The sequence below is a fragment of the Mustela nivalis genome (genome assembly GCF_964662115.1).
Source record: "Mustela nivalis genome assembly, chromosome: 14".
Classification (NCBI taxonomy): domain Eukaryota; kingdom Metazoa; phylum Chordata; class Mammalia; order Carnivora; family Mustelidae; genus Mustela; species Mustela nivalis.
In genome coordinates, this window is record NC_139033.1 from 27,385,529 (window position 1) to 27,408,690 (window position 23,162).

The window sequence follows — 23,162 nt, forward strand, 5'->3', positions numbered from 1 at the left end:
TGAATAAAAATAACCTTACATTATTTCTAACCCTAAAATGATGACTTGGGCCATTCTAGAAGGTGGTTGCCGTCATTTGTAGAAGGAAGCAAAAGCGAGAGGTATGTGTCTCTTCTATCTGATCCACAAAACTGTCAGGAGTCCTCTCAAATCCTATACTCCCTAGCCTAGGAAGGATTTTCTCATGCAAAGCAACAACACAAAAAGGTCGTAACTACCCATAAGAGGGTTCATTTAAAATATAAAATGTAATTGTCATCTACAAATGACTAAAACGGTTCTGACTGTTCTTCCCTGCAGAATGTGTCTTTAATCATTAATTCCCACGGACCAAATTCCATTAGTCTAGGTTTGAAATCCTGGCAAATACTGCTTTAAAAATATACCATTGCGGTCTCCTTGTCATCAAAACATTTTGTTGTTTTTGTTGAAACACTTTGTGTTAATATGAGCAAGAGTTAAAGCATGACTGGAAGGCATTCTGAGTGCCTACTGTGCTGAAGGTCCTACCAGTCAATCCTTCACCAGATACGTAGCGGGGCCCATTACACTCAAATCTATTGTGCTCAGAAAATTTTTGTTGGATGAATGTGTTTTGTTAGCCTTATTTTTCCAAGGCCCCACTTCCTTGGGTCTTGGTCGGCTGTTAGTCAATTGCTTGCTGCTGAATATTTTATCTGAAGGATAAGATTATTCATTTTAAGACAATAGGGAAGGATAAGAGGGAAAAAATGCCAAAGCTGGGGTTTGTGCTGCTCTTGATGAAATACTTGCTATCTATTAATTTGATTCATCTGGTAAACCATTCCCGTTTTAGTTGATTAAACCATTTATCGTTAGGAAAAATACAGAAGCCAAGTTTTCACACTTGTCTCCTGCCTCGTGCCCTCCAGCATTATTCCTATGCCAAGATTTTGGCTAAACCTTAAGACTTCTGTGAATAGGTTTATGTAGCATTTTATCACAGAGTCTGAAATTGGCCTCCTGAACTGATATCCGATCCTATTAAGAAAAAAGGATGCTAAGACAGAAATCCTTTATAAAACGGCATGAAACAGACCCCAGTACCAGCTTCTTGTAGCTTCTGGTAATAGGTTTCATATAAAGTTCTAGTCAAGTTTCTCTGCCAAATAGGGTCCTCAGCCCTTGGTGACTTTTGGAAACATTTCTACCTTGAGTCTATGAAATGATAGCTTTAGAAAAGCCACTGTAAACCTCAGAGCTCCCACTGTGGCCGGTGACAGCTGATGAATGAAAATGGAGGAAAGGCAAGCCAAGCAATTTGCATGACTCCTGGCCCACCTGTAGGAGGCTAATGGAGGCGCCGCTTTACTATTTTCAAGCTACTTGCCTTGCAAGCTGTAGATTTCTCCAACACTGTTCTGACGAGTGATGTGATGCCAGTACGCACTACGAGGAAGAGATATCGATTTCGATAACGTCATTGGCTCAGTCAAGCTTGTCTGAAGCTAAAAGAAAAAGGAGATGTGTCAGGCTTTATGTAAAATACTACACTGAAATCTGCTCTCTTAGAAGCTGAGGGTTGGGGCGCCTGCGTGTCTCTGTCGGTTAAATGTCTGCCTTCAGCTCAGGTCACGATCCCTGGGTCCTGGGATCCAGCCCTGGGACAAGCTCTCTGCTCAGCGGGGAGTCTGCTTCTCCCTCTCCTTCTGCTTTCCCTTCCTCTCCTGCTCTCTCTCTCTCAAGTAAATAAATAAAATCTTTAAAAAAAATAAAAAGAAGTTGAGGGTTAAATGATATATGACAGAATCTGTTAAAGATACCTGCCTAATTTGCTGCTTAACTTTTTTTTTTTTTTAAGTGAAATTAGGACTTGAAACATGAACACTTGTAGAGGATTTAATTTCATTCATTAATTTAGAAGGAACAAAAAAGATGGTACAATTGATTCCAAGGAGAATTCAAAGGGCATACAGCCAGTCAGGAATGCTGGTAATTAGCCAGAACAATAACCAGTTGTACCCACCAGACAAATACATTTGCATTTCTATGTACAAGAATCATTTGCTTTACTATCAGCTTTCTGCAGTTTACTGAATTATAAAATAACTCCGATTGGAGGTGCAAGCCCTTCCAGAAATACTCCCCAGGGGCCTCCAACACAGGCACCACTAATCCTTTTTCCCCATTTCAGTGTCCTACAATTTTTCCGGACACCACCTCCCTCCCTTACCTAGATCTTTTCTCAAATGGATCTTTTCCTGTGCTCCTGCCATAGGAACTTTTACATATTAAAACATGTCTTTTCCTGAGAAGCTCTGTGGTGAGAGTGTGACATATGTTCTTACTGGAAACAGAAATTTCAACATTAGCCCCAGAGATCAACACAATGTCACTCAGGTGCTCAAGCTTATGATTAGTTCAAAGAGAACAGTACTTTACAAGGCATTTTCAAGAGAGAAATGTATTTTTATCGATTCACACCAGGTTTTAAAAAAACAACCAGAAATAAATTTTCTGTGGTCTAAGTCCACTTTCTCTGATGCAGTCTGAGCAAATGCTCACTCTGACGGGCGACGGGCACTCCTCTAATCAATAAAATTCCCTCCTTATTTAATACCTGACACTCGGCAGAAGTGGGAGAGGGAAAGATCGTGTCTGTCAAGCCTAACCTTAGACACCGGGACGCTCCCCGTGGTCTGCCCTTTCCCACGGCATGCCCGGCCTTTGAGACTTGCCATCCTCTGCGTCCAGTGTGGACAGCCTTCCTCCAAGATGCTGTCAGAAAATCCCGATAAACTGTCACAGGCATATAAAGCTAAGAATTTTTTACATTTTAATGGAAGATGAAGCCAAAGGGTGTGAACATATTTACTTGATTTCACATTTTTAGCAGTGAGGCATCTCCAGATCGGCTATGTCTTGCCAAAAATGTGCCCTACTCAGTGAATTTAACAGTCTGGTCCTATTGGAGGTATTTTTTAAAAAAGATGGCTGCAAGGAGAAAATATTGTAACCAACTTTTATATTTTTCAAAATTTGGTGTATTTCGAAGTTTTCCTTCTTATTGGGAAAATAGATGTATTAACCATACCAACGTCCATCCCATGGTTTGTATGTAGGGGGTCTGGGGGAGAAGTCAAATTTCTGGGTTACAATAGGGCAGCGCTTTCCAGAATATTTGAGGTGCTTGTTAACCATACACACTTCTGGTTTTACCCCAGACCTAATAGTTGGGGCAATCTCTGTGGGCGGGACTATGTGTTGATGAAGTAACCACAGACACACCAGATTTCCATGACTGGACAGGATAGAAGCAAGGCTCAGTTTACAAAATTATCACCGGGACAAAGGGCCTTTCACTTTGAAAGCCAGTTTTTCATTTGAGGTAGTAACTGAATTCAACACACAACATCTTTTCATTACTGTGAGCAATGTCCATTAACAAACACAAATTTATCCATAAAACGAACCTCCTATTTATCTCATTTCTGTCTACCCTTTATTTTTTCCTACTACATTGCAAATTTATTTATTAACATACAGTGTCATCAGTGGGTAATTCTTCTTCCCCAAATTACTTTGCCTTCTGGTTTTTTTTTTTCATTCTGGGACACACATTTCTTCCCAAACAGTCAGTCTTAAGCATCATGGAAACACAGTACACCTATTTTTTTTTTCTGGAAATAAATAAGGTGAAAATTTCTTCCATAACAATTTCATCTAAATTGCCCTTTATTGTTCCTTTGCCTCGTGTCTCTATTTCTTGGTCTTCAGGGTTTTCAGGTAAGAGAAGGTTAACCTTCGATTTCTTCCCTCGTTTCTTCAGTACCTTTTTATTCTATGTCAATATTTAATTCAGAATAGTGAGAAGTCTGTATTTGAAAACGAGAATGTTCATACTCTCCCGATCTCTGTTCAAGGTACAAGTCTTGTCCACCATATCTCAGATGTTTAAGTCTTCCTCTGCACATCGGAGAATCCATTCCTCAGTCATTGTTCAGAACCAGGCATCGAGTCTGCTCATGACCATCAGGCCCTTCGGCTCCATGTCTTCCAATGGAGTCGAGTCATCGGGAGCACAAAATATGCGTTACTTTTGTGGAGGATTCAGGATACCTGCATTGAAACACAGGGTGTCTGGGCTCCTGCCTCTTAAATCTGGGCCGACTGATGATTCCTTTGATGAATCACGCAAGTAGACAGAACATCATGTCTCTTTTGGTTTTGCCTTCAACCTCTACGGCAGACCCTTCTTTCCCTCCGCCTGTCTTGAGTTACTGTGTAAGTCTACTTGGGAGCCCTCCATGGTTGGAGGAAGCCCAAGTTCACTGTGTGTGTGGGCCATGCGGTTCGAGGTTTGAACCCTGCTTAGAAAGTCCCGCGGTTCTCATTTAACAGTTGGGAAATCAGAACCTCCCAAATTCAGGGATTTGCTGAAGGTAAATTTCCAACAAAACATTCCTCTTGGTTTCTGAGTGCACTGCCCTTCGGACTGTGATGTTGATCTCTCTTGGGAAAAATGAGTTTCCACTCCACCAGGCTACAATAGCAAAAATACAGCTCTGTACTGTGAAAGCACCTACCCTGCCAAGAAAAAGCAGGGAGGTCCTGAAATCTGGTGTAATTTTTGTCAAGGTACTGCCCACCAACACCTTTTCCTGCTTTTACCAAAATAATTATCCAGGTTACCTTATTGCCTTTTCCAACTTTCCTTCATTGTTTTGAGACTCTGCTTCCTTCTGTGAGAATCACTAATGCTAATTTGTGTTCGCCTACATAAATTCATCTGTGTATTAACAAAAAACCTGCTAACCAATTCATTTTGCTTTTGCTTTTGCTCTGTATCTCTCCTTTTTATTGAAAATTTAAAGTCATATCTGCACTAAAGACACAGATCTCAACAACTGGGAGAGGAAAAAGTTAGCATTTCTGAGTCATTCGCTTTGTGCCTGGCAATGTGCAAACTGGTTTCATAGGTTGTTCTATCTGATATCCATATAAATTGTCAATAATGACGCCATTTGAACTTTGTAGACAAGGAAAATGAGACTCAGAGGGATAATGTAATTTGTTCATGGTGACGCAGGCAGTGAGTGATGTCTCTGCGGCAATCAAGACCATGATGTTGATGAGAAAGAAGAATTCTTTCCCCTACATTTCAAGGTCTTCTAGCTGGACTAAAAATTAAAATTTACCTGAGACAGTTTCACAGAGAAAAAAAAACCCAAAGTTTTATTATGTGTGCAACGGAGGCCCAAGAATGAAATTGAAACCCAAGGTGGGAAGTTCTTATACTTTTAGACAAAGAGACAATAAATCTGTGAGGAACTGACAGGTCAAAGAAAACTTAACTTTGGGGGCTTCCATTAATAAGGAACTCTAAACAGAATTTGGGCAATGGTAATCAATTAGTGAAAAGTAACACGGCGGACTAACACAGGCTTCTCAGCTCTGAATTCCCCATCTCTAGCGTAAGAAGGTCTGCCTGTCTCTTGGAACAGGGAAGGTGCTTTTCACGTGGGAGATCTTTTTCCTGCTTTCAGGTGGACAGAGGAGGGTATGTGCAATGCTATTTTAAAAGTAACTTTAATTCAAAATAACCAATAAGCCAAAGTGGCACATTTGGGGGCAGACTGCCTTTAGTTCCTACAGTGTCACTTCCTCTTTACCATAGTTCACTGTAAAATCAAGCCCTGGACCCCTCTTCTCCAGGGAGCAGATATGAGGAGAATTGCACCAACTGGATCAATTCAAGCAGACCAAGGCAGAACTGCGCACAACGCTCCCCTATGCTGAGAGGAGAGGGTCCAGTGGGTGCTCCCAGTCCTGGAGTTGCCACTCACACACGTGTGCACGCACGTACACATGCCAGCTTGGCTGTCTGCACATCTTTTAGCAAACCCCAACTCTATTGCTGCCTTGTCTTAGGCAACACACTTATGTTTGTTTGTTTGTTTGTTTGTTTAAGACTCAATTTTTCATTATCTCTGAATTGGCCTTCATATAATCCACCTCAAGTGTTGTTATAAATATTTCACAAGATGATGCTTTTAGAGGGAAGAGCACAGTGTTTGTCCCATCTGAAGTGCTTGGTAGAAACTACGGGCTTCCTGTTGCTACTACTACCTGGGAGAGGCCACCGACATGAGGGCCATCTGTGTGTACATGGGGTCAAGACACGAAAATGGGCCCACATCGCGCTTTCGAAAGAATCATGATGGAGACAGTCAGCTTCTTAGATCTAAGCCTAAGAGCGTAATAGAAGTACAAACCCCAAGAAACATGAATATGAGGAACGGACGGTCAGTATGGGCAGGTGGGAGAGGCAGGACCCTGGTGGGAGGCGGTGAGCGATGATGGTAGCAGGCTGTGGTGTGCGTGCGTCCGGGCACACACCTAACACAAGTCAGGAGAGGCCGCTCTCAGCTTTTCCGGTGTGATGAAGAGTTAGAGATGTGAGTGGGTAAGTCGGTACATTTGCTGGTATGTCCGAGACAAGAGGGACTGGGTAGGGAAATCCGCTGTGGAGAAGCAACCCTCAAATACCCAAGTGGTCAGGGGACATGCGGAGGTACCACGTGGGAAGTGTGTCAGAAGTAAAACAAACAAAAACAAAAACAACACAAAAACAAAACAAGTCACGCTGCTGCCCCATAAGGAAGTGGTGAAAACAAGCCCAGTGCCGGTGGAGAACATTTAGTTTATCTGTTCTTGGAAAAGAGCTCATGAAACTTGAAAACTGTATAGAAATAGAAACCCCAGAGACCTTTAGGCAGCCAAGCTCGGCACTGTTTGGATTTATTCAAACAGTCCTCTGAAGTTTGAAGGTTTGCGGGCAATTGGTTTTTCACAGACTTGACTTAATTTTCAATAGGGGACAGCTCACACTTAATCTTCCATTTTATTCAAGATAAATGAAAAGGAATTAGAAGATACCTTGGTGAGTTGGTACAAGACTAACAAACACTACATCGTTTACAGAGTCATTTAATGGAAGTTGCTAGATGTCATTTAGTGTTGAACTTTGGAGAGGATTATTCTCTTTAAACTTGAACTAAAGTGGAAATTATCATTATCTGTTTTAAACTATGTATTGACCACAATACTTTCATGGAGTGTAAAAAAGCTGAGCTTTAGAACATATCAGAAATCATTACAAACATAGGCATCAAGAGTTTGAACACCGTTCTTATCTGTCATCAGTAATGCCTTTAAGAATAGGTATATTCTTTACTTATCTGTCCATCTGGTTGGAAGTAGGTGCATTTATAGGCTACTCTCTGAATATAGGAAACATGAGAATACATATTGGAAGATTAAATTTCACACCTGTTGTCAATAAAATGTTCACTGTCTCTTGGTTTCAAAATGTACAAATATCTAGAGGCTTTATTAAAGTTTATATAATTAATTTCCAATGTCTGCACATAATGAAAGCTGGCATGAACTTTTTACAGTGGTTATAAAATTTTACCCACTTCAAAATAAAGCTAACTTTTTTTTCTTTCCAGCCATTTTATCACTTAGCTAATAACTGGGCTTTTACTCAAGACCAGCTGGTATTCTAACATTCGGAGTAGATACTATTATAGCTCCTCCCTTTCCTCTTTTTTTTTTTTTTAAGATTTTATTTATTTATTTGACAGACAGAGATCACAAGTAGGTAGAGGCAGGCAGAGAGAGAGAGAGAGGGAGGGAAGCAGGCTCACTGCTGAGCAGAGAGCCCGATGCAGGGCTCGATCCCAGGACCCTGAGATCATGGCCTGAGATGAAGGCAGAGGCTTTAACCCACTGAGCCACCCAGGCTCTAAAGCACAGCAAAGGTAAGCACCTGACACAAGGTCACACAGCTCTTTCCCCAGAGTCAACCTGGTTAGCCAATATCCTGCCCTGTTTCAACTAATATATGTGTATTTGTTGAATACACCCTCCAATTGACAACTACAGTCAAATTTGAAAGTAAGCTTAATTAACTCCCCATGTAATTCTTACATCAATTTTTGTAGATTTTGGTTTTCCCACTACTGGTCTACATTTTTTCTTCTATTTTACAACACAGTCCCAAAGAGAAGACAGTCTGATTCTTTGGGTTTTATGTGTATATGCCATAATTGTATGTTTGTAAGCTGAATTATCTTAATTGACCTTTGAAATCTATTGTTTCTCTTTAAGAGAATCATTCTCATAATTGCCATGAGCAGATTGTATGGCCATGAATAAATAAGACCGGCATAGTTAAAAAGATACGAGAGAAAATCATTTGTACAGAGTTTACTCATTATTCTTTGATTCCAGCAATACAAATGAAAGAACAAATTTATACTTTTTAACATGAAAAATTGTACTTTTTTATGTCAGGCAGTCATTTTCCTTATATATTATTAATTCTAATCAAGTTGATTAAATGTAAAAAATATATATAAAATGCATTTTCTGAAGTGACACCTAGAGCACCTACAGCAAATTTTAAGAAACAAGAACATGATATAAATAAAATATGTGCTATTATAGTGTGTTACAATACCGCTTGCTAGAAAAATTACACATTGACCTCTCCCCATTTCCAACTCATTGGTGCTTTTACGCAGAAATGAGTATTTTTCTTCCTGTCTGTTTGTTTAGAGACCGCATTTTCTTTAATGTTCTGACACTGGGACAACAGTAAGTAAATGGGTTAATTAGGATCACAGGCCCACTTTAGTTATCAACTATAATCATTTGTTCTAATAGGGCTTGTATCACTTCATTACAATCAGTGTCTATCAATCAGTAAAAGAGAATCTCGCAAATAGGCAAATGGCATTTCCCAGCAGGGAACTAGCCATTGTCAGTAGTAATGAAGGCTCTTGTCTTATGATTAATAATTGATAATATTGAGCAACAGAATCATGAATAGAACTTTGAAGAATGAATTCATAAGCAGATAATCCTATATATTAGATGTGACACAAATCATACATTTAAACTTTTCCTAGAATTTCTTAAAGTTCATTGAATATACCTAGAAAAGAAATTGTAAAATGTGTTAAAATTTTTCTGTGTACTACTCATCAGAGTATTTTGCTTCCTTTTTTTTTTTTTTTTTTTTTTTTACATTTTCAGTGTAGGAAAACCAGTTATTATTACTTTTTTTTTTTTTTTTTTGGTAGGTAGAGATTCCTGTAAAATGTGGATATGAAGAATGCCTTCATTAGAAGGAGAGCCAAACTACCTGGGAGAGAGCCCATTCTGGAAGGCTTTCTCATTTCTTCACCAAATTATAAATGAGCCCATGGTATTCCTGATCTCAAAAGATCTAGGTACTTGAAAAGAATTGAAGGATATTATTCGGCTATCCCTGGGAATAACACTGGAGTGTCTTCACAATACTTCTTAAAACAAGATCTATAAAGAACACCTCAAACTCAACATCCAAAAAACAGATAATCACGTCAAAAAATGGACAGAAAACATGAACAGACACTTCTCCAAAGAAGACATACAAATGGCTAGCAGACAAATGAAAAAATGTTCATTATCGTTAGCCATCAGGGAAATTCAAATTAAAACCACCTTACACCAGTTAGAATGGCAAAGGTTAACAAGACAAAAAACAACAAATGTTGGAGAGGATGTGGAGAAAGGGAAACCCTCTTACACTCTTGGTGGGACTGCAAGTTGGTGCAACCACTTTGGAAAGCAGTGTGGAGATTCCTTAAGAAATTAAAAATAGAGCTACCCTATGACCCTGCAATTGCACTACTGGGTATTTACCCCAAAGATACAGATGTAGTGAAAAGAAGGGCCATCTGTACCCCAATGTTTATAGCAGCAATGACCACAGTCATCAAACTGTGGAAAGAGCCAAGATGCCTTTCAACAGATGAATGGATAAAGAAGATGTGGTCCACATATACAATGGAGTATTATGCCTCCATCAGAAAGGATGAATACCCAACTTTTGTATCAACATGGATGGGACTGGGGGAGATTATGCTGAGTGAAATAAGTCAAGCAGAGAGAGTCAATTTTCATATGGTTTCACTTACTTGTGGAGCATAAGGAATAACACAGAGGACATTAGGAGAAGGAAAGGAAAGATGAACTGGGGGAAATCGGAGGGGGAGAGGAAGCATGAGAGACCGTGGACTCTGAGAAACAAACTGAGGGTTTTGGAGGGGATGGAGATGGTAGGGGTGGGTGAGCCTGGTGGCGGGTATTGAGGAGGGCACGGATTGTGTGGAGCACTGGGTGCGGTGCATAAACAATGAATCTTGGAACACTGAAAAAAGTAAAACTAAATAAAAAAAAACAAGTGTTATGGTATTGGACAAGTATATGGTATCTCAAAACACTCTAAGATGCCATCAGTTGAAAGATAAAACACTGTTTTATGTAGCACTATGAAATAGAGCTATCAATTAATCTGTAACTCATATTTGACTTGAGAGATGTTAAAATGTGAAAAACATGTGCATCTTGGAATTGGTAAACTGTCAAAATAGTGTTTTGCTATTCACGCAACTATTTAGACCCCCCCCAAAAAAAAAATCTTTTCAGGGCTTATGTGGGTAAGTTCTGTGATACACCATAACCCTAGGAGGGCAAATTTCCTTAATTTCTCAGAGCTATTTGAATTCGTTTTCCAGGACGCTGTCCTCATTCTTTCTCTCTTCTCCTCTGCTTCTCTCCCTTTACCTTTCCCTGAGATGCTTTTGTCATTGGTAAGGTGACACCATCACAAAATTTCCATCAAAGATGTCAAAACCACCCCTTGGGCTCGTTCTCTTGGGTCCTGTATGACAATGGCACCTCTTCAGAAACTTTTTCCCTCTTATATTTATAAAAAGAAGTAACAGAATTTGTTTTTAAACTGTTATTTTTCAAAAGGTTTATTGTTCTTGGAACAGTGAGGTTTTTTAGTTCGTTAAGTGTGTGAGCTTAACTTGCTTTTATTCCTGTATTTCTAGTAACAGAAGCATGTAAAGTCACAAATAATGGAGAAGCAAACCACTCTTCATTTTCTAAGCAAGAAATTTTCCGTGAGGCTCTGTTATTCTTTTTTTCCTATCCACCAGAGCTTAGGACAACAATAGGATTGATAGCTTTGGACAGCAGTGCAGGAGGCCAGCCCTGCTGGTGGTGTTTGGGGCGTTAAAGCAATCTTGCTATCTTGCTGATATTTTAATAACACTAGTGTTATTTGTCTTTAAACTACACAAAATTGTTCTGGTGACCAGGTGGCAAAAACTACTGGAAATAAGAGCACTCCAAACCCTGTTTTTAGAAGGATACACTGTAATTCTCATTATGGGAAGCTGTCCTTCTGCAAATAGGCTTCTAAATTCCTTGTAATGTTACTAATGACAGTATCCTGCTCCGTTTCTTTACTTATTTCTTTTTTATTTATATCAGGAGAATTCATTGAAAAAATTTATTCATGTCTTCTCAGTTGCTCCTTATCTATGGGCATCTTGTAACACATGTAAAGCTTATGAACACAAGAACCAAATTTAAAAAAGAGCTTCTTTTCATATTGTGTCTGTAACAGATCCATGAAAATTAAATTATTTCAAGGCATCTGAGGTCTTGTCACCTCCGCTGATTTTAACCTCACCAGGCAGAATCACAAGGGCACATTTAGTGATGGTTTCTAATGAACAGCTTCTATCACAAAGACAAGAAGAGTTTCCTCGATCATGCTACACATGGATGGCAGAGGACCTATAAATGATTTTAGTAGCAGCACCCAAAGAACTCTGCTGGTTCTAAGAACAAGAACGATCTCCGTGAAATGCCAATTCTAGCGATGCCATTTGCTTACCCATCTAGCTTTAATCATTTCCTCAGGGATTTGAGCCTTAGTGAATCTCTCAGAACGACTTCTAGTTCAAAATTTATGACTGTGGTTTCACCTTCTGTGCACCCCAAAACCAAAACTGTCCTCTGAAATAAGATGCTTTGGTGTTAACAGCTAAAGAAAACACAGAGGACCATTAGCCCCTTTTGTGAGCATTTTCGGATTCCAGCTCGGACAGGAGAGTGAGAAGCTGACGCCCTACACGTGGAAGCCAGAGGGGAAGCGTGTCTCCTCGTAGTGCAGAATTCATTCCTTATGGAGCTTTAATTAAGGACCTTCCGATAAGCTGGTGCTCTGAGAAATAGGTCAGGGTCCATTGAGCCCAAGGACTCAAGGGGTGTTTTCAGTACTTCGGACCCAAATCGCGTGATGCCGTCATCTCACCAGGATGAGGAAGGCCTGGGAAATGTTTGCTATTTCAAGGAGTAAAAGGAATGAGATCATCGTACTCAGGCAGTGTAAGTTGCTTGATCCCACAAACTTCCGCCTCACGTGAGAGAAGGAACTTCCTTGCTCTTCTGTGTATCAGCAGGCAGCTTAGTGAGCAGAGTAAACCCTTTACAGTCCTGTGAATGGTTAATCCATGGCTAAGCTCTACTTAAAAACTTCTGGTGTTGCTTAATAGTAATTAATTCTTGCATCATCTTTCTCAGTGAAGGAAATGAAAAAAAATTTTTTTTAATGTTCCAAGATTCATTGTTTATGCACCACACCCAGTGCTCCATGCAATTAGGTGTCCTCCTTAATATCCACCACTAGGCTCACCAAACCTCCCACCCCCTCCCCTCCAAAACCCTCACTTTGTTTCTCAGAGTCCGCAGTCTCTCATGGTTCGTCTCCCCCTCAGATTGTCCCCAGTTCACTTCTCCTCTCCATCTCCCCATGTCCTCCGTGTTATTATTTTTTTTTAAAGATTTTATTTATTTATTTGTCAGAGACAGAGGGAGAGAGAGCGAGCAAGCACAGGCAGACAGAGAGGCAGGCAGAGGCAGAGGGAGAAGCAGGCTCCCTGCCAAGCAAGGAGCCTGATGTGGGACTCGATCCCAGGACCCTGGGATCATGACCTGAGCCGAAGGCAGCTGCTTAACCAACTGAGCCACCCAGACGTCCCTCCTCGGTGTTATTTTTAATAGCCTTACTGATTTAGTGATTCTTGTTATCCAGTACTCTATAGTGCAAATGTACTGTTTTATTCACAAGGCTGGGAACTTTTTCTAGATATAGATGTTTTTTTATTCTTTATTTTTTTAGACATCTGATTCTTTAAACAAGGACAGAAACATTGCCTAACTTAGATCATGGAGCCATATCAAAATATGTTTCTTCTTGTGTCCCCCCCACCCCCAGGAAGGAAGGTAATAAACACGGGCAAACCTAGGTTCTAAGCACACATGGATGTCAAAAGATTATATGGAGTTTTCTGTTACAGTTAAGAAATGGTTGTTGAGATATTATTTCTCATATACATTTGTTTATATGTAAGACAGTAACACTGTTAAATCACCTCTCTTTATTTAAAAAATTTTTTAAAGATCTTATTTATTTATTTGAGAGAGAGAGAGCATGAGAGGGGAGAAGGTCAGGGGGAGAAGCAGACTCCCCATGGAGCTGAGAGCCTGATGTGGGACTTGATCCTGGGAGTCGGGGATCATGACCTGAGCCGAAGGCAGTCGCTTAACCAACTGAGGCACCCGGGCACCCAAATCACTTCTCTTTAAAAGGATGAAAATAAATGTGCTTGACCACAAAGCTGAGTAAGAAGTCTGAATCACAAGGTTCGGGGCCATTTATTACTTGTATAGCTCATTCCTAATTTGATCTAGTAACAAATGCGAATGTGGTAAAACTATGCAGGCATTTTCTACGTGCTCAGTAACAATCTGACACAGACCATTTTTAAAACTGGAAAGCCAACGAGCAACGTCACCTTCTGATTTTGTAGGAGACACGTAATGAGGAAGATGCATGGTTTTTATATCTGAAGTTCGGGGCTATCTTTCTAGCTCTCAAGCTATACTTCTGCCCAGTTGATAGCACAGGCCTTTGTTTTCCTTAAATAAGCAAACGAAGCGTTAGAGGGTGTTTAACTACTATGTCATAGTCGTCGGAATTTCTTCTTTCAAAGAGGTTTGAGCATGTCGAGGCAGTCTCTTAAAACAAAAAGTAAAAATTATGTCTGGGAGGCCTGGAAATGTTAACTTAGGGTCCCAGAATGTGAGGAATGTGGGGAGTTGTCAGGTCTTGGTAGCATGCTGTCTGAAAAACATCAGCTCGGCTTCCTCTGAAGAATGCGCGACGTAGGAAATAATCGTAGGAGTCCATCCGAAACTTCAGAGAAAAGCATAGCTGTGCGATTGCATTCGAAATTAAATCAAATGCTCTATTTGCATGTGTGCACCAAACTGATGGGGTCTTTGATGTCGTGATTCTTAGAAATATCTGGTTTCTTTGGTGAGCCTGCTATTTAAACACCTGCCCCACTTTTCCATCTCCGAGCACCCGGGTCCCTGATGCACCCCATGGTGGAACCCCCACACCCCCAGTGGTAGACTGCCTGAGATCTAAGTCAGTGCAGGGCTGGTCTTGAACCCCAAACAGCAACCACCTGGCTCAGCTCTGGGGACATGCTTCTCGGCCGCACAGGACATTATCATGTTTATCACCCACAACAGCATCAATAGCAAATGTGAATTAAATTTTGTTTTGCAAATTTTTTGGCACAAGATTGTTAGACATACTTGAAAGGGATTGAAAGATATTATGTAGCGACAGTTGGGAATAACAATTAAGAGTCTTCACAAACATTACAAGTCTTATAATTATTCAAAATCACTCCTACAGATGGATCTCTATCGTAATAATGAACCTTTTCGTGGTACTTGCCATGTGCCAGGCCTATTCTCAGTACTTTACAGATTTGAATGCACAAGTACCTCATAACAACCAAAGAAGTAGAACTATTATATCCTCATTTTACAGATAAAGGAAATTGAAACATTTAGAAGTTAATATTCCAAGGTGCCCAAGGTGATAAGAGCCAGGAAGTGGTGGAAAAGGCATATGGGCTCAGGACACATACCCAGTGCTCTCCTTTACAGCAGACAATATGGTTTTGTCAAAGAGCTTCTGGCATGTCCTTCACGACAATACAATTAAATAACTGTACCATTAGCTTTTTGCCTGTTGAGAGCAGCAGCTATAAATAAAGCTACTGTTAAGTGTAGTTAATTGTTAACTGTTAAAAAGCAGCAAGTGACATGGCACTGTAAATTTTGGTTGCAAACATCAGTAGATTCTGAAATAATTTGGAATTTGATAGTTCTAGTTTCTCACTGATTTAAGCCCTTGGTTAAATGTCATAGTAATTAGGTAACTGTTAAAATGGTTTACAGTTAACCCAAATCTTTCTAGGAGACTAAGTTACACCAATGTCTTATTAATGCTTCTACAATTAATCACACAATCATATTAATAATCTTACTAATGTTCAGGCCACTCATTCATCCCTATGAAAGGCCCTTTGTCCTGCATAAAGCCTGATTTTCACTTGTCACACTGAGGTATTAAGAAAGCTCTTTATTTTTTTGTTTTATTTTATTTAAAATTTTTATTTATTTAATTGACAGAAAGAGAGAGAAAGTGCACAAGCAGGCAGAGTAGCAGGCAGAGGGAGAGTGAGAACCAGGCTCCCTGCTGAGTAAGGAGCCTGACATGGGACTTGATCCCAGGACTCCAGGATCATGACCTGAGCTGAAGGCAGTTGCTTAACCAACTGAGCCACCCTGGTACTCCAGGAAAACTCTTTAAAGCTCTTCCTAGATAGATAAAAATGTGTATGTAGTATTGGCAAAATTAGAAATGCGTTAAGAATAACAAGATCATTTGCTAAATTACTTATTGTTTTGTTATACCTAAAAGATAATTTTGTATGTGTCAAAAACATTATGTAATGGAGAATTTAAAAAATCAGAACAAATGTAGTACTACATATAGAACTCTGTTGTCTTGAAACCGGAACAGGATGAGTGTCATTCCAGTGAGTAACCCACTTACGTCCCCAAACTCCTCCCGTTCCCTCATTAATGAAATCAAATGCCTCTCCATAAATCTTGAAGAATGGTCACATCTTAAGATTATGACCAATAATCACCCCATTATTTGCCTTTCCAAGAAGTTAGTATCAACACTTATAATTTTTCCTCAGCTACTTGTAAAAAGTTGTGGTTTCAGATTCTTTACTAAATGATTTCTTAGCTTGACCACAAAGCTGTTGTATTGTTCCTTATACTGTTGGGAAACAGTATAAGGTCCTTCTGCAAATATTTTATGACTGGCTCTGAAACACGTGCAGAAAGTGTTAGAAGTTTCAGAGAATCTAGGACAAACAAAGACAAAAAGAAAGTAGAATCCTTTCTGGGGGTAACTAAATTTCCCTGCTTATTTTGGCCCCCCAATTATTTTGGTCCCCCAGTTGAATCTCTATGCAGAGATATAAGGGAGCACTGTTTCATAATTCACTCTCTATGCACCCCAGCGCTCTTTAGATAACTGTGCCAACAGGTCATGGGGAGATATATGGAGCACACAGCTCCCTACCCGTGGCCCAAAAGAACTTCTTTGGGCATATGCTGAATAGGGCATTAGAGACATGGGATTCGGTACCTGGGGTGAGCTCTTGAAGCGGGGGTGGGGTCGGGGTGGACACCAGGGCGCTGACGTGAATGGGCCCACAGATACATGATGTGCACCAGACCTCAGCGACATTCATTTCCAAGCTGTTAGGTTACCGAGGAAAGGAGCCTTACCCGGGCCTTCTGCTCCATTTCTAGCATTAATCTTTCATGTTGCTCAGCTATGGCCAGTGTCGCGGAATGGACCTTCTGATAGATCATTTCTCCTTCCCTTGTTTGAAAAGTGAATAGTCCTTCTCCTGTGTCACACATTCTGTGAGAATAGAGATAGGGAAAGAGATGGGTCTTCATGTGTTCAAGTGCGTAACAGTTCTCCATGTAAAAGATGCCCGTGCCCTGTGTCACCCGCCTCCTTGACTTCCGCGGGAGCTAGGGAAGGGGATTCAGCCTTGACCGAGCCAACCAACCAACCAACACATCTTTAAATGGTACATGAGATGGAACGAAGGGGAAAAACCCATGTCTGTCCGGGATTTTAAAAATGAAGTGTTCACAACCCTGGACGGAAACAGGCACAAGTGGGTTCAGCCACTGCCATGCAGCACTCGCCTGTCTTATGAATACAAACAAGTAGTTGTTTCCTTTAAGGATTTTCACATTTGTGTTATCATAACACTATTTCCTATGATTTGAGAGCGCATGAAATGTAAAGAACTTAAGAAAAATCTTCAATTTTATACTCGCTTTTGGAGGCACCAAGAAGACTACGCATTTTGTAGTTTATGGATTTGCACACACAAGCTGAAGCTGGGATTTAAACCGAGCGATCCTTAAGCAGATCTTGTGAATCCAAGAAATGCCCCGGCCTAAAGAAGACCCGATTTGGATGTGAGGATATTTGGCTTGAATTTTGGCTTTGGCACTTACCAGCAGTGTGATCTGGGACAAGTTAAATAACTTGCCTATTCCTCCTTTCACCTTTCTAACATAGGACAAATAACTGTACTCATCCCACAAGATCCTTACGACAGTGGAAAGACCAATCTAAAATATCCACCATAGAGAAAAGAGTAATTTAATTTTAATATTTTTATCTGGTGGACTATTAGCAGCGATTACTAGGTCATTTCTGAGAGCATATAATAACGGTAGAAGTTCTATTATGTACACTCAAGAGGGAAAAATATTAGAATAAAAATTCTTTTTCAATTATTTAATTATAATTACCCCTTTAAAACATCGCTTTATTGGAATAAAACCACTGACACCTTGCTAAGGCAATAGAATCCTATTAATTTTATTAACAAAGACTAATTCTACGATGAAAAATATTTCTAATTTAATACTTTAAGCCAGCCTTTAAAAATAACTGGAGACCCTCAGAAAGACCCACGCACTCTCAGTATGATGCTATCTACTCAGATATTGGCTGGAGCACTGTGCCGTTGGTTTTCAGATTAGAACATCAAAAGATTTGCACGAGGTGTTCACGAGGTCAAACTATGTCTTCCAGCACCACAAAGATTTTGCATTCTTCTCTATGGCTCTCCAAGGAGTTTTCGGTGGAAAAGAAATGTCTCAAGAGGCTTCAGACATCACAGAGGCTACGGAAGCTATCCCGTAGGGCCCCATAGAGCTAGCACTTAGCTTCTGTGAAAAAGATCTTAATAAAATTCACACAGCGTGAAATGGAAAGTCTGGGGGGAAAATGAAGCGTTTTCACAAAGTGAAACAAATGAGCTTTCTTTGTTGATTCAGAGGAGTCCAGAAGTCCACCAGTCGGAGCGGGGCAGGGACTGACACGTGGAGGGCCGGCTTGTTCCCACGAGGGCTCTGCTCCTTGTCCTGTGAAAGCACCGCGTGGGACTCCTTGGAGATGAGACGGTGAAGACACCGACTGTCATTTCTTACTCAGTCACCGACGGGGTGGGTGGGGGTCCACCCTTGCCCACTTCCTGGGACTCAGCTGCCCGGAAAGGGTTTAGAAGCTTACGGGGGGTTTCCTCCAGCCTCTGAAACACAGACTCCTGTCCACTCCAGCCTTTCTTGGATCATCAAACAAGGCCTTAAAACACACTAGCTTTAAAAAGTGGAGACATTTGCAGTCAAAGATGGTCTTTCTTCAACGCGGGTACCTACAGCCAAGCTGCTCACATGCCTTCGGTAAAATTAGTTCTTACTTAGTGACTTTCGTCTGCGGTGTTGGAGCGAACAGCTTAGGTTTCCCTGCTTAGTGTTTAAAACATGTTATCTTGGGGCTCATAAGAAGCAGATACAGATATTTATTCCTTCTTAGATGTCTGAAGAGTTTTTGGGGAGCAAGCTGGTACTAGAGAAGATGGGGAGAGATGAAGTCATTTCGACTTGCTACTCCACGTGTGGTCCACAGACTCGCGACCCCGGCCTCACTGGGGCCTGTCCGGATTAACGGAATGGAACTGTGTATCCTAGACCCCAAGTGACTCCTCTGCACGTTATAGTTTGGGAAGCACAGGCATATCAAACTCTACACATCACCATTTCATTGAAGGGGAGTCGGAGATCACACTCAGGGCCCAAATGAGGATAATCAGAAGCTGTTTGTATAGTTTCAGACAGTGACATAGGACACTGAAGGTCAGAAAGGAAACATCATGACAAAAGGAACAAAAAAACTAAAAGAACCTTTTCCTTAACTTGGGAAGAGCCAAGACAGAGGTACTACCTGCATCTGAGTAGCCTAACCCCCTTGCCACTAACATGCGCGTTCCGCGATTGCATTTATTTGCAGAAAAGGTGACCTTGTGGATACTCTATGTCGGTCTTGGCTCCAAACTGAATTTGATGGAAATTTATATACAATTACAATCGTTAGCTCTCTTTCTACTTAGCAAGGTGTTTTCACAAAATTCATATTTTTTCTTACCAAACATTGAATGTCATAGAATATCCTCTCTAAGTTTCCTTCGGCTTTAAGGAACAAACCAGAGCCTCATAAAAATTCTAAGTAGGACTGACACATTAAGTTCCAGGGTGTTGTTTTGTTGTGTTTTGTTTTTTGCTTTTGACATTGTGACCTAGGGGACATTAGAATAGTATCGGATCCGAAAGTCAAAAGGCACAGATGTCAACCATCATGTCATGGCCGGTGATGTTCATTTATCCCATATTTATCGGGCAGGTACAGTAAGCCAGGCACTGTCCTGAGCCTGAGGATGGAAAGGATGGAGACGTATACACGACTCACTGCCTCCAAGGCTCTACAAGGAGTGGGGAAAACAGGCATTGTTGGGAGAAGAACACACTTACCTGTAGTAAGTGCTAGCAGGCAGAGGGGCGGGGCCAACAGGAGGTAATGGGGGGTTGACCAGGACACATTGCTTTACCAATTCAGTCCCTTATCTATAAAACTGGGGCAAAAAGACTTGGTTACAAGGTTGTTTCCATTTGGTCACGGAGGGATTAATCCAGCGGGCCACGGGCACCCAAACCCTGCCCGTTCTGAAGAAAAGCCTGTGTTTGGGCTGGGGGGTGGGGGTTGGGGTGGACACAGGAGGGAGATGGGGAGGGGGGCGGTCCCTTGGCCAGTTTCTGTGAGTCTTGGTTGGGAATATGCAGCCTGATAAGAGTGAGTGAGTTTTTGTGTGTCTGAGGCCTTGAGCCATGCTGTCCCAGTATGACTGGATGAGTTTATCCTAATATGATGCTTCCTTTGCTCCGGTGGAGGTTGGAGTCGAGAGACTCAGCCTGCCCATGTGACTGATCCTTAGGAAAAACCCTGATGGTAAGGCTTGCTGTAGCTCCCCCGGTTAACAAGGCTTCTCACGTCTTGCACACACCATCGTTGGGGGGGACAAGCATTTCCCGTGTGACTGCCCTGGCATGGGGGCGGCGGTGGGGAGCTCCTGGAAGCCTGAGCCTGTCCCTTCTGGCCTGCCTGCCTTCTCTGCACTTCACTACAGCAACCTAACGATGAGCGGACCCCTCCACTCTAGGCAGCCGGCGTGTGTTACGTTGTCAATACGGTTCCACAGAGTAAGAGTCCAAGAAAATCCTAGTATTTCTTGACAGGCTCCTTTCCTTTCCCTCTTTTTCTTTTCTTCCTTTCTTTCTTCCTTCCTCCCAATTTTATTTATTTATTTGAGAGAGAGCAAGAGAGGCATGAGCTGTGGGGTTGGCAGACTCCCACTGAGCAGGGAGCCCAATGCAGGGCTCGATCCCAAGACTCCAGGATCATGACCTGTGCGGAAGGCAGATGCTTTACCAGCTGAGCCCCCAGGCGCCCCTCGATGGCTCTTTCTCAAATTCCCGTTGTCCTCTCCTTCTCCAGTCCATCTCACCACTCACTTCCACAGTCATTCCAAATAACTAGTCTCTGCTGTGTTCTAGTAAGGACCAAGCAGAGATGGCGTGAAGGAATGTCTGTGTTCACAGGAAACCAAACCTCAAATGAGGGGCTCCGCTATGCAGGGTTCTCCCAGTTCTGCTCAAAGGGGAGAGACAGCTCTAAAAGAGGGTCCCCGGGAAGCAAATCTCTTAAAAACATGCCCTACGTACCACGTAAGCTATTAAGGATGCCCTCCTTTTCCTGCCTTTAAGTCTCAAACTTAACTCTGTCTGAAGGGTTAAGTCCCAGTCTTTTTCCAGATCACAAGCAAAAGAAATTCACCCAAACAAAAGTTATGGAAATATTTTACTTTTAAAAAGTGAACATAGAGAGTGCGTGGGTGGCTCAGTGGGTTAAGCCTCTGGCTTTGGCTCAGGTCGTGATCTCAGGGTCCTGGGATCCAGCCCCGCATCGGGCTCTCTGCTCAGCAGCGGGCCTGCTTCCTCCTCTCTCTCTGCCTGCCTCTCTGCCTACTTGTGATTTCTCTCTCTGTGTGTCAAATAAATAAATAAAATCTTAAAAAAAAAAAAGTGAACATAGATACTTTAGAATAGTTATCTGTGGGTCCTTAGATGCAATTTTACTATAGACAATCTGTCTACCTCTGGCAACGTTGTGCACGTTCAAAGCTGTATGACTTCATTCTCAGTGTAAGTTTTGCAATATTGTGGATATATTTCATGACCAAATATTTACCCACCATGCACACAAAAATTTTAAACCCTCAGCAGTGGAGAGGAGCAGGAGCACTTTCCTGAAAACCCCGTGGTGTATCTATTCAGTATTTAAAATTTAATGTTTAATTATAGAAAGTAATGAAATTCTTCAAAGCACAGCCTTTCTTTCTGCCGCGGAGCAGTTAAAGCCAATTAACACTTTTATTCCATTAATGGTTTAATCTCTATTGTCCTCTGACAATGCAGGCATTCCACTTTCCTTTTAGCAGCTGCAAAAAGAAGCTGAAGTTTCTCTCTATGAGCTCTGGTGAGTTCCGACTTGGATCTGGGGTAAGAAAGTGCAAGCAAAATGGACAAAGGACAGAAGCAATCGGACAGCAAGTCTGGAAACAGATCCGCCATCGTATGAGAGGTAAATACGGAAGGGAAGTGTCATCTCCAGTCTGTGAGGGAAACTGGACCCTCCAATAAGCTGGGATGGACACTGGTCGTTAAAAAAAATACTGGATCCATGTCTCTGCCTCCAGTGACATAAATTGCAGAGAAAGCAAGTAAAAAAAAAAGTAGTAGAAGAAAATAGGAAAGAATTCCTATATAAACTCAGGAAAAAGGAGTTTCAAGCTATGATCTAAGCCAAAAGGTGACAAAAGAAAAAACAGAATGGCACTGCCTGAGAAAAGACCTTTTTTTTTTTTTTTTAAAATAAAAAAGATATCATACACATGAGCAGGCAAATAAAAGCTAGGAAAAATATTTGGAACTCACAACACCTGATAATTTCTCATCTATAAAATAGGTATATTGTGTCAGTACTTTTTTCAGAGGTTTAAATATTAAATGAATTAATATATGTGAATCTTAAAACAGTGTATGTTATGATTATTACTCATTAAATAGTAGTACTTTTGTCACTACTACTATTAAAATAGATACCTAAAACACAATACTAAATGAAAAAAGGGTGGCAGTAATATGTATACTGGACAAACATTTTAATAAAGAAAAGTATGTCTTCGCTTGCATGTACATGAAACTCTGGACAAATGCACAAGAAAGTAACTGTGCTTCCTAAAAAAGATTTATTTCTTCTTTAGAGAAAGAGGGAGAGAGGGAGAGCACATGCATGAGTGGGCTGAGGGGAGGGGCAGAAAGACTGAGTCTAGCAGACTCCACACTGAGCAGGGCAACCCTAGGACCCCAAGATCATGACCTTAGTCGAAACCAAGAGTGGGATGCTTGACTGACTGAACCACCCGGGCGCCCCTCACTAATAGTTCTTTATGTAAATGGTTAAGTTAAAAAGAGAAGTGCCATTAATTTATTAATTGGATTTAATTAATTAAAATCAATGTTAAGTTTTAAAGCAAGGGTCAGAGTACTCTCACAGGACTTTGGTGGAGATGTAGTGTTTAAAATGTACCTAGCTCAGTCTCTGTCACTTAGCAATTACAAGTTTGCTGCTAAATTTATAAAATACTGTATTGATCATTTGGGGCCTCCCTTCCAACTGACACACACACACACACACACACACACACACACAATCTGTTTCCAGTGTAGCGCAGACATCTGATCTGATTTTCAAGACAACGGGGGTGGGGGTGGGGGGTGGGGGGTGGGGGGGTGGTGTGTGTTTTGTTGCAGAGTTCCAGTTTCTAATGAATTGAAATAACAGCAACAATTGT

At 41.2% G+C, this 23,162-nt stretch overlaps 1 protein-coding gene across 1 annotated transcript in view; it reads right to left on the reverse strand.

Annotated features, from left to right (window-relative positions):
• The window catches only part of DOK6 (docking protein 6), a 381,693-nt gene that overhangs the window by 72,736 nt on the left and 285,795 nt on the right, over positions 1 to 23,162 (reverse strand). Inside the window, exons 6-7 of the mRNA XM_082698915.1 lie at positions 16,609 to 16,747; positions 1,352 to 1,469 (exon numbers count right to left, since the gene is read on the reverse strand). Coding sequence (XP_082555041.1) covers positions 1,352 to 1,469; positions 16,609 to 16,747 — 257 coding nt within the window. The remainder of the gene's footprint in view (positions 1 to 1,351; positions 1,470 to 16,608; positions 16,748 to 23,162) is intronic.